The sequence below is a fragment of the Schistocerca nitens genome, chromosome 5 (assembly GCF_023898315.1).
Source record: "Schistocerca nitens isolate TAMUIC-IGC-003100 chromosome 5, iqSchNite1.1, whole genome shotgun sequence".
NCBI lineage: Eukaryota > Metazoa > Arthropoda > Insecta > Orthoptera > Acrididae > Schistocerca > Schistocerca nitens.
In genome coordinates, this window is record NC_064618.1 from 612723160 (window position 1) to 612740111 (window position 16952).

At 43.4% G+C, this 16952-nt stretch overlaps 1 protein-coding gene across 1 annotated transcript in view; it reads left to right on the forward strand.

Moving 5' to 3' along the window:
- LOC126259735 (calpain-C) overlaps positions 1–16952 on the forward strand; it is a 491160-nt gene that overhangs the window by 153128 nt on the left and 321080 nt on the right. The window contains exon 3 of the mRNA XM_049956718.1: positions 13695–13764. Within this exon, the coding sequence (XP_049812675.1) occupies positions 13695–13764 (70 nt within the window). The remainder of the gene's footprint in view (positions 1–13694; positions 13765–16952) is intronic.

Consider the following 16952-nt stretch of genomic DNA (forward strand, 5'->3'; position numbering starts at 1 on the left):
CGTGCACTATTCAGTGTCCCATCGACGATCACCAGTGGTGTACGGCCAGTGTAGGAGATCGCTCCCCACACCATGATGCCGGGTGTTGGCCCTGTGTGCCTCGGTCGTATGCAGTCCTGATTGTGGCGCTCACCTGCACGGCGCCAAACACGCATACGACCATCATTGGCACCAGGGCAGAAGCGACTCTCATCGCTGAAGACGACACGTCTCCATTCGTCCCTCCATTCACGCCTGTCGCGACACCACTGGAGGCGGGCTGCACGATGTTGGGGCGTGAGCGGAAGACGGCCTAACGGTGTGCGGGACCGTAGCCCAGCTTCATGGAGACGGTTTCGAATGGTCCTCGCCGATACCCCAGGAGCAACAGTGTCCCTAATTTGCTGGGAAGTGGCGGTGCGGTCCCCTACGGCACTGCGTAGGATCCTACGGTCTTGGCGTGCATCCGTGCGTCGCTGCGGTCCGGTCCCAGGTCGACGGGCACGTGCACCTTCCGCCGACCACTGGGGACAACATCGATGTACTGTGGAGACCTCACGCCCCACGTGTTGAGCAATTCGGCGGTACGTCCACCCGGCCTCCCGCATGCCCACTATACGCCCTCGCTCAAAGTCCGTCAACTGCACATACGGTTCACGTCCACGCTGTCGCGGCATGCTACCAGTGTTAAAGACTGCGATGGAGCTCCGTATGCCACGGCAAACTGGCTGACACTGACGGCGGTGGTGCACAAATGCTGCGCAGCTAGCGCCATTCGACGGCCAACACCGCGGTTCCTGGTGTGTCCGCTGTGCCGTGCGTGTGATCATTGCTTGTACAGCCCTCTCGCAGTGTCCGGAGCAAGTATGGTGGGTCTGACACACCGGTGTCAATGTGTTCTTTTTTCCATTTCCAGGAGTGTAGTTGTTCTGTCGGTCGGAGGATGGCATTCACGTATCGCACAGCCGTTACGGTGCCTTCCATGACCACCAGCGGCGTACGTCGGCCCCACATAATGCCGCCCCAAAACAGCAGGGAACCTGCACCTTGCTGCACTCTCTGGACAGTGTGTCTACGCGTTCAGCCTGACCGGGTTGCCTCCAAACACGTCTGCAACGATTGTCTGGTTGAAGGCATATGCGACACTCATCGGTGAAGAGAACGTAATGCCAGTCCTGAGCGGTCCATTCGGCATGTTGTTGGGCCTCTGTACGCGCTGCATGGTGTCGTGGTTGCAAAGATGGACCTCGCCATGGACGTCGGGAGTGAAGTTGCGCATCATGCAGCCTATTGCGCACAGTTTGAGTCGTAACACGACGTCCTGTGGCTGCACGAAAGTCATTATTCAACATGGTCGCGTTGCTGTCAGGGTTCCTCCGAGCCATAATCTCTAGATAGCGGTCGTCCACTGCAGTAGTAGCCCTTGGACGGCCTTAGCAAGCAATGTCATCGACAGTTCCTGTTTCTCTCTGTATCTCCTCCATGTCCTAACAACATCGCTTTGGTTCACTCCGAGACGCATGGACACTTCCATAGTTGAGAGCCCTTCCTGGCACAAAGTAGCAATGCGGACGCAATCGAACCGCGGTATTGACCGTCTAGGCATGGTTGAACTACAGACAACACGAGCCGTGTACTTCCTTCCTGGTGAAGTGACTGCAACTGATCGGCTATCGGACTACCTCCGTCTAATAGGCGCAGCTCATGCATGGTTGTTTACATCTGTGGGCGGGTTTAGTGACATCTCTGAATAGTCAAAGGGACTGTGTCTGTGATACAATATCCACAGTTAACGTCTATCTTCAGGAGTTCTGGGAACCGGGGTAATGCAAAACTTTTTTTGATGTGTGTTTGTTTCTCTGTAACACCTGTTCTCCTTGACCACTAGACCGATATGAACCGAAGTTTGTACACATATCACTTCTGTCTGAAAAGAATCGCTGTGTTGGTAAGAACCAATTACATATGAAAGGGGGAGGGGTGGGGTTGAAAAAGGAGCCTAGCCCATAACGTGAGAATACCCAGATTTTATTCATCCAGTGTATGGGAATGAGAGACTTAGCGACTTGCAACAAACCTTACATTTAATTTCAAACCAGTCCCTGGATAGATTTCAACCAAACTTTGTTCACATATTACTTAGTCTGGAAAGAAATACTGCGTGGGTAAAAATCAAAAAACTCCTATTAGGGTGGAGATAGTAATGTGGAAAGAGAAGGGGAGAAGGAGATGGACTGAAGAGGAAGCAGATGGATAGAGAGAGGGTTAGGGGAAGATTGACAAAGAGGGAAGGGTGGAGGAGATGGACAAAGCGAGGGACATAAGGAGACGGACAGAGACGGAGGAGACTGAGTTAGAGGGGGTTAAGTCGAAATAGAGAGGGAGATGGATGTAGAGGAAGACCAGAGGGACCGAGAGGGAAGGACCAGATGAACAGAGGGGGAAGACTAGATGGAATGAGAGAGGGGAGAAGCAGATGGACAGAGTGAGGTTGGTTGGTTGGTTTGTGGGGGTTGAAGGGACCATACTACAAAGGCCCTCGATTCCAACAGAGTGAGGGGGAAGAGTTTGATGACTAACAGAATTGTAATAAATAGATGTTCGGTATCGCCAGGATCTCAGCTACTTTATTGTATATATTGATTAATGCCTATGATGAACAGAGACAAGACAGAACGCTTCCAAAGAGAATGCATTTCTTTGTTTCAAACGTTGTCAGAAAGCAGGTAACAGATTTTAGCTAAATCATCTTTCCTTACACGACAAAGAATTTTAACGAAAACCACTTCATATCTTCTTCGTTGGAAAATGTGCGGCTTTTTTGAGAATATAATGTCTCAGAAATACCAGGTGAAGAGTCACAGGTTATTTATTAAAATTTGCAGCCAAATTGCTTTTCTACTGAGTGAGAACGTGACACGCTACCCTTCGTTCAGGATCACACGACACCAGACTGCAGCCTGTAGAGGCAAAAAAGCGCCACAGCCTCGCCTCACGTTCGCCCACGCAAGGCTTCCTGAAGGAATCCAGGTGGCAGTGTCGGTTTCTGATCATCGGGTTTCGAGCGCATAAAGGAGCCTCCCGTCCTCTGGACCTCACACTTACCTTTCGGGTAAGGTAAAGTGTCAGCCATATGCTGCTCACGGTAGATTCTGTTCTATTTCGCGTAGATTCGCACTATCGAGGACAATTTCACTACAGTACCTCTACTGGATTCCGTACTGAAACCATATGGTGTTAACTGGAAATCACAGCCTATTGGTTTTAGGCCACAATTAAAGCCATAAAAAAGCCATATATTTCGTGAATCACGAAAAATATGGGGCAAGTGCATCCGGTAAGCATCGAAAAGGGATAAATCATCTTGTCTTACACGACCAAGAATTTTGACAAAAGCGTGCAACATATGAAGGGCATATTGTAACGAAATTCTCTTTCTGATAAAAATCCCGCGCAGCAGATTAGACTAAAGAACTTTTGTCTATGAATGAGCAGCATGTCATGAAGTTTTGCTTTAGTATCGAAGCGTGTCTCTTATGAAAAGAAAAAAGTGCAACGATGATGATCGAAGAGATCGAGTTGTGAAGAAAACGAATGAAAGAATCCGTCAGGCTAGGATTTTCAAAATCTTTCAACTTTCGTAACAATAGTTAAAAATTATGTGTTACGTAGACAGTCAACTAAGAAAAATAAGGTTACAATAAACTGTTCTCATTACTTACCAGAATTTTATTCTGACAACCACAAAACACAATAGACTGTTCCTCCCTTAGCTTTAACTTTCCACATATTGAAGTCCTTCTCAAGAGAATTATGACCAGCGATGCGAGTTCAGTGTCCTACGTCAATACCTAGACGAAAATTAGGAGTTTCAGTACGGCAGACTTCCAGTACTATTTCACTTTATTTGTCATGTAGCCTACTGTGATCATGATAAATGGGGAGGGGGAATGAAGTGCATTCTACACGGAACAGTGAAGTGCGCATACGGGGACTGCGACAGTAGGTAATGGAATATTCTGCCGGTTTTTGACTGAATCCAGAAACAAGCGACTGTCATGCAATATTTAATACCTTCTATAAAATTATCAGGTGATTCTAAGAAAATTAGATTAGGAAACGAGACGCTTAAAGTAGCAGATGAGTTCTGTTATTTGGGCAGCAAAATAACTTATGATGGCCGAAGTAGGGAGGATATAAAAAGTAGACTCTCAATGGTAAGAACAGCGTTTCTGACGAAGAGAAATTTGTTGACATGGATTATAGATTTAAGTGTACCGAATTCTTTTCTGAGTCTAGCCATATGTTGTTGTTGTTGTGGTCTTCAGTCCTGAGACTGGTTTGATGCAGCTCTCCATGCTACTCTATCCTGTGCAAGCTTCTTCATCTCCCAGTACCTACTGCTACCTACATCCTTCTGAATCTGCTTAGTGTATTCATCTCTTGGTCTCCCTCTACGATTTTTACCTTCCACGCTGCCCTCCAATGCTAAATTTGTGATCCCTTGATGCCTCAAAACATGTTCTACCAACCGATCCCTTCTTCTAGTCAAGTTGTGCCACAAACTTCTCTTCTCCCCAATCCTATTCAATACCTCCTCATTAGTTACGTGATCTACCCACCTTATCTTCAGCATTCTTCTGTAGCACCACATTTCGAAAGCTTCTATTCTCTTCTTGTCCAAACTGGTTATCGTCCATGTTTCACATCCATACATGGCTACACTCCATACAAATACTTTCAGAAACGACTTCCTGACACTTAAATCTATACTCGATGTTAACAAATTTCTCTTCTTCAGAAACGATTTCCTTGCCATTGCCAGTCTACATTTTATATCCTCTCTACTTCGACCATCACCAGTTATTTTGCTCCCCAAATAGCAAAACTCCTTTACTACTTTAAGTGTCTCATTTCCTAATCTAATCCCCTCAGCATCACCCGACTTAATTCGACTACATTCCATTATCCTCGTATTGCTTTTGTTGATGTTCATCTTATATCCTCCTTTCAAGACACTGTCCATTCCGTTCAACTGCTCTTCCAAGTCCTTTGCTGTCTCTGACAGAATTACAATGTCATCAGCGAACCTCAAAGTTTTTACTTCTTCTCCATGAATTTTAATACCTACTCCGAATTTTTCTTTTGTTTCCTTTACTGCTTGCTCAATATACAGATTGAATAACATCTGGGAGAGGCTACAACCCTGTCTCACTCCTTTCCCAACCACTGCTTCCCTTTCATGCCCCTCGACTCTTATAACTGCCATCTGGTTTCTGTACAAATAGTAAATAGCCTTTCGCTCCCTGTATTTTACCCCTGCCACCATCAGAATTTGAAAGACAGTATTCCAGTTAACGTTGTCAAAAGCTTTCTCTACGTCTACAAATGCTAGAAACGTAGGTTTGCCTTTTCTTAATCTTTCTTCTAAGATACGTCGGAAGGTTAGTATTGCCTCACGTGTCCCAACATTTCTACGGAATCCAAACTGATCTTCCCCGAGGTCCGCATCTACCAGTTTTTCCATTCGTCTATAAAGAATTCGCGTTAGTATTTTGCAGCTGTGACTTATTAAACTGATAGTTCGGTAATTTTCACATCTGTCAACACCTGCTTTCTTTGGGATTGGAATTATTATATTCTTCTTGAAGTCTGTGGGTATTTCGCCTGTCTCATACATCTTGCTCACCAGATGGTAGAGTTTTGTCACGACTGGCTCTCCCAAGGCCATCACTAGTTCTAATGGAATGTTGTCTATTCCCGGGGCCTTGTTTCGACTCAGGTCTTTCAGTGCTCTGTCAAACTCTTCACGCAGTATCTTATCTCCCATTTCATCTTCATTTACATCCTCTTCCATTTCCATAATATTGTCCTCAAGTACATCGCCCTTGTTTAAACCCTCTATATACTCCTTCCACCTTTCTGCCTTCCTTTCTTTGCTTAGAACTGGGTTGCCATCTGACCTCTTGATATTCATACAAGTGGTTCTCTTCTCTCCAAAGGTCTCTTTAATTTTCCTGTAGGCAGTATCTGTCTTACCCCTAGTGGGACAAGCCTCTACATCCTTACATTTGTCCTCTAGCCATGCCTGCTTAGCCATTTTGCACTTCCTGTCGATCTCATTTTTGAGACGTTTGTATTCCTTTTTGCCTGCTTCATTTACTGCATTTTTATATTTTCTCCTTTCATCAATTAAATTCAATATTTCTTGTTACCCAAGGATTTCTATTAGCCCTCGTCTTTTAACCTACTTGATCCTCTGCTGCCTTCACTACTTCATCCCTCAGAGCTACCCATTCTTCTTCTACTGTACTTCTTTCCCCCATTCCTGTCAATTGTTCCCTTATGCTCTCCCTGAAACTCTCTACAACCTCTGGTTCTTTCAGTTTATCCAGGTCCCATCTTCTTAAATTCCCACCTTTTTGCAGTTTCTTCAGTTTCAATCTGCAGTTCATAACCAATAGATTGTGGTCAGAATCCACATCTGCCCCTGGAAATGTCTTACAATTTAAAACCTGGTTCCTAAATCTCTGTCTTACCATTATATAATCTATCTGATACCTTTTAGTATCTCCAGGGTTCTTCCATGTATACAACCTTCTATCATGATTCTTAAACCAAGTGTTAGCTATGATTAAGTTATGCTCTGTGCAAAATTCTACAAGGCGGCTTCCTCTTTCATTTCTTCCCCTCAATCCATATTCACCTACTGTTTCCTTCTCTCCCTTTTCCTACTGACGAATTCCAGTCACCCATGACTATTAAATTTTCGTCTCCCTTCACTACCTGAATAATTTCTTTTATCTCGTCATACATTTCATCAATTTCTTCATCATCTGCAGAGCTAGTTGGCATATAAACTTGTACTACTGTAGTAGGCATGGGCTTTGTGTCTATCTTGGCCACAATAATGCGTTCACTATGCTGTTTGTAGTAGCTAACCCGCACTCCTATTTGTTTATTCATTATTAAACCTACTCCTGCATTACCCCTATTTGATTTTGTATTGCCGGCCGGTGTGGCCGTGCGTTTCTAGGCGCTTCAGTCTGGAACCGCGTGACCGCTACGGTCACAGGTTCGAATCCTGCCTCGGGCATGGATGAATGTGATGTCCTTAGGTTAGTTAAGTTTAAGTAGTTCTAAGTTCTAGGGGACTGATGACCACAGATGTTAAGTCCCATAGCGCTCAGAGCCATTTGAACCATTTTGATTTTGTATTTATAACCCTGTAATCACCTGACCAAAAGTCTTGTTCCTCCTGCCACCGAACTTCACTAATTCCCACTATATCTAACTTTAACCTATCCATTTCCCTTTTTAAATTTACTAACCTACCTGCCCGATTAAGGGATATGACATTCCACGCTCCGATCCGTAGAATGCCAGTTTTCTTTCTCCTGATAACGACGTCCACTTGAGTAGTCCCCGCACGGAGATCCGAATGTGGGACTATTTTACCTCCGGAATATTTTACCCAAGAGGACGCCATCATCATTTAATCATACAGTAAAGCTGCATGTCCTCGGGATAAATTACGGCTGTAGTTTCCCCTTGCTTTCAGCCGTTCGCAGTACCAGCATAGCAAGGCCGTTTTGGTTAATGTTACAAGGCCAGATCAGTCAATCATCCAGACTGTTTCCCCTGCAACTACTGAAAAGGCTGCTGCCCCTCTTCAGGAACCACATGTTTGTCTGGCCTCTCAACAGATACCCCTCCGTTGTGGTTGCACCTACGGTACGGCCATCTGTATCGCTGAGGCACGCAAGCCTCCCCACCAACGGCAAGGTCCATGGTTCATGGGATGGAAGTGGAAACGTGGACGATAAACTGTTAAAACAACAACAAGAAAATAGAAGCTTTTCCAATGTGGTGATACAGAAGAATGTTGATGATTAGGTGGGTAGATCACATAACAAGTGAGGAGGTGCTGATTATAAGTGGGTAGAAAAGAAATTTATTGCACAACCTGACTATAAGAAGGGGTCGATTCATAGGACATATTCTGAGACATCAAAGGATCAACAATTTACTACTGGAGCGAAGTGTGAGAGGTAAAAATTGTAGGGGGAGACCAACAGATGAATACAGTAAGTAGACCAAGAAAGATGTAGGTTGTAGTAGCTATTCGGAAATGAAAATGCTCGGACAGGTTTGAGTAGCATGAAAAGCTGAATCAGACCAGTTTTCGGAGAGAAGACAACAACAACTACTGCAACAATATTAAATTATGAGAGCATTACACTTATAACCACCTGTAATTGTTTACGTGTTATGAGGCAGCCAACAGACCTGTATCTACAATATTTATATAGAACCGTCCTTTATCTACACTGTTAATACACACGTAGCTGAATACTACGAGGGGCATTTGAAAAGTCCGTGCAAAAATAAAAACTTCTTACATGTCTGGGGTAAACCTTTTTTATTTTTCGACATAGTTTCCTTTTAGACTTATACACTTCGCCCAACGCTGTTCTAATTTGTTGACCCCTTCCGAATAACAGGAATTCTCCCAGTCTGCAAAATAGCTATTAGTTGCTGCAATCACCTCCTTGTTTGAATAAAATCTTTGTCCCGCCAGCCATTTCTTCAAATTGGGGAACAAATAGTAGTCCGAGGGAGACAAGTATGGAGAATAGGGGGGATGTGAAACGAGTTGGAATTCTATTTCTATTAATTTTGCAACCACAGCTGCTGAGCCGTGTGCTGGTGCATTGTCGTGATGGAATAGGACTTTTTTGCGGTCCAATCGCAGGCGTTTTTTTTTGCAGCTCGGTTTTCAAACGGTCCAATAACGATGAATAATATTCACCTGTAATAGTTTTACCCTTTTCCAGATAGCCGATGAGGATTATCCACGAATCCCAAAAGACAATGGCCATAACCTTTCCGGCCGAAGGAATGGTCTTCGCCTGTTTTGGTGCCGATTCTCCATCGGTAACCCATTGTTTATATTGTTCTTTGGTCTTAGGAGTATAGTAATGTATCCATATTTCATCCAGAGTGACGAAACGACGCTTTAAGTCCTGCGGATTCTTCCCGAACAGCTGCAAACCATCCTTGCAACACTTCACACGATTCCGTTTTTGGTCAAGCGTGAGCAATCGCGGAACCCATCTTGCTAATAGGTTTCTCATGTCCAAATGTAGTATTATGCACCCGTTCATTCGAGACGCCCACAGCCCTAGCAACCTCACGCACCTTAACTCTTCTGTCATCCATCACCATATCATGGATTTTATCAATGATTTCTGGAGCCATAACCTCAAAAGGGCGTCCAGAACGTTCAGCATCACTTGTGCCCATATGGATACTCCAAAAATTTTGAAACCACTTATAAACTGTTCTAATCGAATATGCAGAGTCACCGTAATGTTTACCAAGCTTCTCTTTAGTTTCCTGAGGCGTTTTTGCTTTCATCAAGTAATGTTTAATCACCACACGAAATTCTTTATCGTCCATTTTTTGACAATCACTAGACTTCCGTGATTCACACGAATGCCAAACACAAAGAAATAGATCAATATGGCTGAAACTTGGTGTGCTTTCTTTCCAAAGATGTTACTAAATAAACATGACCTCGATACGCGCCGGTGGTGCCATCTCTCGGACTTTGCACGGACTTTTCAAACGCCCCTAGTATATAGATACACTTTGGGCATAAGAAATGAACAATTTCACAATACGTGAACGTTCATATTTAGCAGATAACTTTAAGACTAAAAGCCGTACCACTCCTGACGCCCTTCGTCCACACTCCTGTAGAGGGGTATCAAATATTTACAACATTTTTGGTTCCTTCCTCGTCTTCGACCCCTTTTCTGGACTGGTGTCTCGGCTGCCACTTTGCTCAGAACTGGTCCAGCGATTGCTGATTACCGATCCCATTGATTCTGGACCATCGAACGTGGCCCGTACATCGATCCCTCTTCGCTATTTCTCAAAACCACAGCATAGTGATAAAAAATAATGCTTTCTGCCCCTGTTAACTCCTATTAGGTCCACGAATTGCTTCTTAAATCCCAATCGAAATTTAGATCTTCATTGGTTTCCTTGCATGTCTTAATACAAACGCTGGAGTAGTCTCTTTGATGAGGATACGGCTGGCTAACTTCCTTTCTCTTCCAAACTTATTTCAAGTTCATGATGTACCTCTAATAGACAGCCGTCGACGGGACGTTAAATCATAGTTTTTTAGAAAGCTTGCAGCTATGACATCAATGTTTTAAATACCAAAACACTGCACCAGTCAACTTTTTTCATGCATTGCCTGGTGCTTTTCTGGAACTTATTCCTATTTTCCAGTGCAACTATTTACATTGGTATTGTATCACCTAAAATATCACATTAACAGCCTTCGTAGCCGAATGGCTGCTGGCACTGTAGATCAGCGTGTTCGGTCAGTGGACTGACCAGTTTTTGTAATTGAAAAAAAAAAAGGCTGAATGAAGTTCTCGTGGATGGAATTTGAAAGACATCATGCGACGTTTGCACAGAACCACTGGCGATAAACGGTGAAGAAACAGATCGAAAGAAAGAAGAAAGAGAAGAAAGCGTGGAAGGTCCCGGTTTCGACTCTCGATAACTCCTTGGATTGTTCCTGAGATAATGAGGTCTGGAACGGGATCTTCTCAGCCTCGTGAGGTCAGGTGAGGAGCTGCTTGAATGAAGAAGCAGCGAAATCACCAGCATTCGTCTGCTCGGAATGGCGCTAAGTGGACAGCCACATGCAGATCACGTGTCTGACCATCGTAGATCGCTCCTCTTATTGTCTTGTAGGCGGCGCTGCCTGGTCGGAGTAACCCTGAGTTGTAAATCGTGAGGGGTGTTTCCGTTACGCTTAAATCCAATGTAAACAGTTGCACGGAAACAGTAAGAAATTCCTGAAAATCGTCGTGTTATCCACGAGAAGCCCTAAGTGGTGCAGTGTTTTATTATTTTATACTTTCGAAATCCTTCAGGGATTCCTGATGTACCACATCTACCAGTTTGTTTTTTATAATTCATCATTAATTCAGAAATTCTTCGCTCAAATCTACAACCGGAATTTCTTACTCATAGAGTTCCACTAGTCTTCAGAATCGGTACAAACAAGAGCTAACTGGTAACTTCACAAGGATCCTCGATTAATTCCAATCTCTATTCTCGACCGACTGACGAATGGCTTCATCGCTTATTTCGCCAGTTTAGCTCATTACCTCATGAATATTCTTACATGAACTGAATGACCATTACAACGGGGACAGTTGAATGTAGTTTGCATGTTGCTGGGCCAAATCAAGATTTAGATTATGTAATAATTTTCATTCATTCTGGTAGAATTTAACATTAATCCACATTGATGGCATTGTGGATGGACCACCATATCACTTAGATGAAGGTTCAGAGAATAAATTTGTCATGTTATGCTGTCGTTGAAAAAGCCGTATGGTGATTTAAGCTTCTACGACACTACTTACCATACCTCCCCGTTCTTCAGCTTGCTAATCACTCAGTTTTGTCTTTACCGGACATACGCGAATATGGGAATTGTTTCCGAAACAGGTAAAGTCACTTCCACCACGGTACATGCATTGAAGTTAGCGCTCCGTCTCTAATGATTTCAGCCTCAGCACGTCGTGGAGTCGGAACGCTAATCACTTTTCTGATTCTAAAGCTACATACCTTAAGGCATGTGGTGACGGACCAGTAATCTCATCGATCCAGAAGACCAGTGAGAAGTTTTGCACTGAACCAACGGAAACAACGCAATCGAAGGACCTGGGCTCTTCCACATCAACACTGGAGCACTGCAGAATGGAGTAATGTCATGTTTGCTGACGAGACTAGGCTAGGTTTGCGACCGTACACTCGACGTGTTAGGGTTTGGAAATGCGCTAAACGCTGATACGTTCAGGATGCCCTCCGTTTGTAGATGAAAGTGTAATGTTCTGGGCGCAATAATGATGGGACGATAGAATCTTCTAATTCCCATCTACGGCAATTTGACTGCTCCCCGATATCTCCAAGAGATCCTACAAACGATTGTGAGGACTTAGAGACGTGAAGCCGGTCACAACTTCATTCTAGTCGATGACAATGCAAGACAGCACTGTACTCTGGAAATGTCTCGGTATCTTCAAAGATGCAACATCAACCGAATGCACTGGTCAGCATAATCCCCAGACACGAATGCAACTGAGCATGCAACGGACCTGTTGAAGGTGGCCACTGAGTAGCGTCCGAATGCACTTGAAAATCTTCAGTACCTCACTGAAGCAGCCACTGAGGATTGGGACCTCATACCCCAAGAAAAAATTAATAGTCCCATCCAGAGGATGCCTCGTAGAGTGGAAGAACTCATTCGTGAGCTGGGAACACATACTCACTACTAAAGACTAATAATCATCATAACGAGATGAAGATTTTCATTGTTTTTGTTTTCACTTAAGGAGAGAGCCTGCTTTATTTCCTAGTGATTTTTTTGTGACTAACGAAAATCGGTCTTGTTTTCAGAACTAAGTTTGTTTATTTTGTTAATAAGGTATTGTAAAAACCTCATTGGGTATCATTGCAGTAAACTCTATGATATTCCAAACTTCTGTTGAGGTGTGTATTTTCAAGCGCTGCGAATTCTCTACAGACAACAGCATTTCCCACGAACAACCTCATGGAGATGGATCACTTATATGTATCTCCGACGACCATGCTGTGTAGACAGAATGGATTTTTCTCTCTGCGGCGATGTGTTTGCTGATTTGAAACTTCCTGGTAGATTAAAAGTATGTGCCGAACCGGTACTCGTTTCTGGAGCCTTTATCTTTGTGGACAAGCGCTCTACCCAACAAGCTCTCCAAGTATAAAGTACGACACGCTCTGACAACCTTATTTCCGCCAATATCTCATCTGCTACCTTCCAAACATTGCAGTTCACCTGCATACCTTGTGGGACCAGGACTCCTGGAAGAAAGGATATTGTGGGGACATGGCTTTGGTACAGGCTGGGGGACGGTTTACAGAACGAATTTTCACTGTGCATCGGAGCTTTAGGGGTAGAGATGAGCTGCTAGCGGAAGTAAAGCTATTAGGGCGAATCGTAAGTCGGTCGGTAGATGGCTTTGAGTTTCCGTTTGGCACTCCCTTTTAACCTGTCAGGATCTTTCATACTGTGATGATTTCTTTCAAAAAAGTCTGTTAACGCTGCTTACAGCCACAGTGTAAAATAACGTAATGGCGGCTATTCCAATGTATCTTTACTATTTGTTTTCTGATATCGCACAAGTGTTTATTATTACGCCTCTGGTGGCTCCTCCTGTTATCTATAACGTGCGCAGTGAGAAGATGACGGGGAAGAAGATGTGAGTTATATGAACAACGTACCGTAGTCCCAATATAAGGATTTTAACCGACATGCGGTTCACGTCCCGATTGATGCACAGCTGTGATTCACTATCTGTGTGGGAACAAACGATTTAGCATTCCGTTCGGACAGACTTGGTTCAGGTTTCTGTCGAATAACGCTAGAGAAACGACCGGACGCTTTATCCTCCAACTCTGTACTGGTGACATCGTTCCTGTTCTCTGGAAAACAGAGCCAGTGTTCATTTGTACTTACTTCGCTCTCGATATGTCCTTAAAGATCTATATCACGCAAAAAAGACAAAGTTAACACTTATAGCAGCTGCAAGCGGCTCAGCGTAGTGACTGACTGACGGTGCCTGTTGTTGGTGTTACAGGAGCTGTCTCCCAGGCCCGTTTTCGTGCACGACGCACCTTCGCAGTTCGATATCGTTCCTGGCAAAATGGGTAAGTTCACCAGCTGACATGTGTTTATTTCTTTGCCTCTTTCTCGATGTAATTTAATGGTAATGGACTACCTCCCCCGCCTTCGTAGTTAAGATTGGGTGTTTCGACTCACATCCTTTGTCAGCCGAAAAAAAAAAAAAGCTGGTTGTCAATCGATTACCTGCGTTCCTTTCTTAGACCTACGAGAAGTAGTCGTAACGTTTTAATTATCATCTCAAAAAATGAAGTTAGGTAATTAATTTTTGTTTGTTCCCAAGTACACGTTTGTAGTCCTACTACACGCTGCAAAATCCGCACTGCAGTACTGTGACATATCACTAACGCTCCTAAACAGATTTGCACATCCAATTGGAAGAGCGCTTCACCATTTTCGTTTGCTCTCGTTTAATGGCATGCGAAAGTACTGTGTATGCTGGAATGTTAATGTACTTTAGGATCGCAGACTGTAATTGCAAACATACGAAAATTAATTACGCAATTTCATTTTTTCAAGATGAGTATTAAGACTTCAGGACTACTTCTAGTATGTCGTACAGGTCTTGAAATGTGTATATCTGACACTGTACCTAAACTGTAAAGCAGTTTTTGTATTGTTTTAAAGTGACTGATCGCGGTACCTCGTGTACGATACTATTTCAGCCTAGCGGTTATATTGTATTTTATACCACACTCTAAAATATCACTCCGTCGTAAATTTTAACATTGCGTGGTTGCGCGTGAATGGGTGATTGATGGTGAGAGGAAGTAGACAGCATTGTTGCACTTGTACATGTATTTTGTTTAATCAGTAGCTATATTTCAGACATTTTGACGACTGCCGTCCTGGAAGTTTTTGATAAGAGCGCTAGTAACAAAAATCGTGCCCACACGTTGCTTCCAAGAATCATTATTTCAATAATTCCATCGAGATTTTTATGTGAGTCTTGGTGCTTTTATCACATCACGAAGAGCTCTAAGCAACAAGTACAGTAATAAGTACAGTAATAACAAGTACAGTAATAACGCTCAAGCCCATATAGCTACTATATTTGTCTGAAAATAAAGGTCTTTTGACCCTGTACTAAAAATATTACTGACCGTATAGGAAAAGTCTTAGAAAATGTGAATATCACTTTGATTACACACTCACTATGAAAACACAATAGTATCTGAGGTTACCCAAGGATGCAGTGCCACTGTTAGAAATATCAGGAATACAATACCGTGTGGTTGACGGCATATGCACGTGAGAACAGAACGACTAAGGTTTTTTTCCGTTGGAGGTCATCAGCTTCTGACTAATTTGATGCGACTCGTGATTCCTCTGTTGTGGCAACCTCTTCATCTCAGAGTAGAACATCACATTTTGTCCATATGTGTTGAATATATTCCTATTTTCCATCTCATTCAGATTTTCTCGTATACGTCTCCCTCTATTATTGTGGCAGTTGTTCCATTTATTCTCTTCGTAAACTAAAGAAATTATTTACATTTTAATCAGGAGCCAAATCTCCCACGTAGTACATCAAGCATCTCAGGCTTAGGCGAGCTTTGCACGGTTTGGGTTTTTTTGTTCACAGTTGTGTGGAAATAATGTAAAAGAGAAGAGGAAATCCATACATTTACACAGGCATCGGCTTATTTTCTGAGAATATCCCCAATTACATTGCATTTCTATAGTAACACATTCCTGTAAATTACTTCATATGCGCTGGCCGAGCGGTTCTAGGCGCTTCAGTCTGGAACTGCGACACTGCTACGGTCGCAGGTTCGAATCCTGCCTCGGGCATGGATGTGTGTGATGTCCTTAGGTTAGTTAGGTTTAAGTAGTTCTAAGTTCTAGGGGACTGATGACCTCTGAAGTTAAGTTCCATAGTGTTCAGAGCCATTTGAACCATTTGAACTTCTTAGATAGACGATATTCAGCGATCACAGGCTCTGCAGACCACGCGCTGCTTCCACAAACTGTCTCCATTCCTTCCTGTTTTGTGCCCGGTTCCTCCAGGGCTGCTAGGTCCTTCACCAGGTCGTCCATCCAGCGCTGCCTTGTTCGTCCAATGGGGCGTTTGGTGTTTGGTTTCCCCGCTAGTGCCAACTTCGCCTGTCTTCCATCTGGTATACGGACTACATGGCCCACCCATTGTATTCTTTTGCTCTTTATCTTCTGTAGGACAGTTGGTTGTTGCATCATAAGGTATATTTCCTCGATTTTCCTCCTCCTCCATCCTCCGTTATCTAAAACTGGTCCCCATATCTTCCTCGTTACTCTTTCAAATATTAATAGTTTTTCCCTTTATCGCTTAATCATGCTGCATGTTTCTGAACCGTACATTACGGCTGGGCATATCACTGTGTTGTAGATTTTCATCTTAGTGTTCAACGAAATCGATTTAGAGCCAAGCGTCTCTCTGAGGAAATACATGCATTTCGTTCCCACTGCTATTCTTTCCTTGATGTCCATTTTTATGTTGTTGTCCGTAGTAAACCAAAATCCCAAGTATTTGAACTGGTCTACTCTCTTGAACGTCTTGCCATCTATCTCAAGAAATTCTACCTGCTCTTGTCTTCTTCCTATTTGCATGAACTCTGTTTTGTCTCGGTTTACTTTGAGCCCTACCTTCTGTGGATTATGGTCCATTTTCTGGTACATTTCTTTCAACTAGTGCTTTGATTCACTTAATAGAACTATGACATCTGCATATGCGACACAATTGAAGTTACCGTCCATCTCTACTCCAGCCCACTCCTGTTGCCTACACTCTTTTATTACTTTCTCCAAGATGACATTGAACAGAACACATGAGAGAGTATCCCCTTGTCTGAAGCCTGTCTCAATCTCGAATGTTTCTGATGTGGGTCCTCGGAAACGTACTGCTGCTTTTGACCCTTACACAATTCTCACTACCTTCCCAGGGATTCTGAAGTCCCGCATTGCATTGTATAGGCTATTCCTGTGGATGCTGTCATATGCACGTTGAAAATCGACGAAGAGGCTGTAGATACCTTTATCATATTCCCAATGTTTTTCAAACAATTGTCTTAGTGTGAAAATGTGATCTATTGTCGATCGGTTTGGTCGAAAGCTTGGTACTCCTTTGTTGTTCTCTATGAATGGTTGCAATTTTCTGAGGATAGTGATGGACAGCACCTTATACGTTCCCTTCTTGTATATTGGGCATATTATAGCCAATTTCCATTCTTCTGGCAGT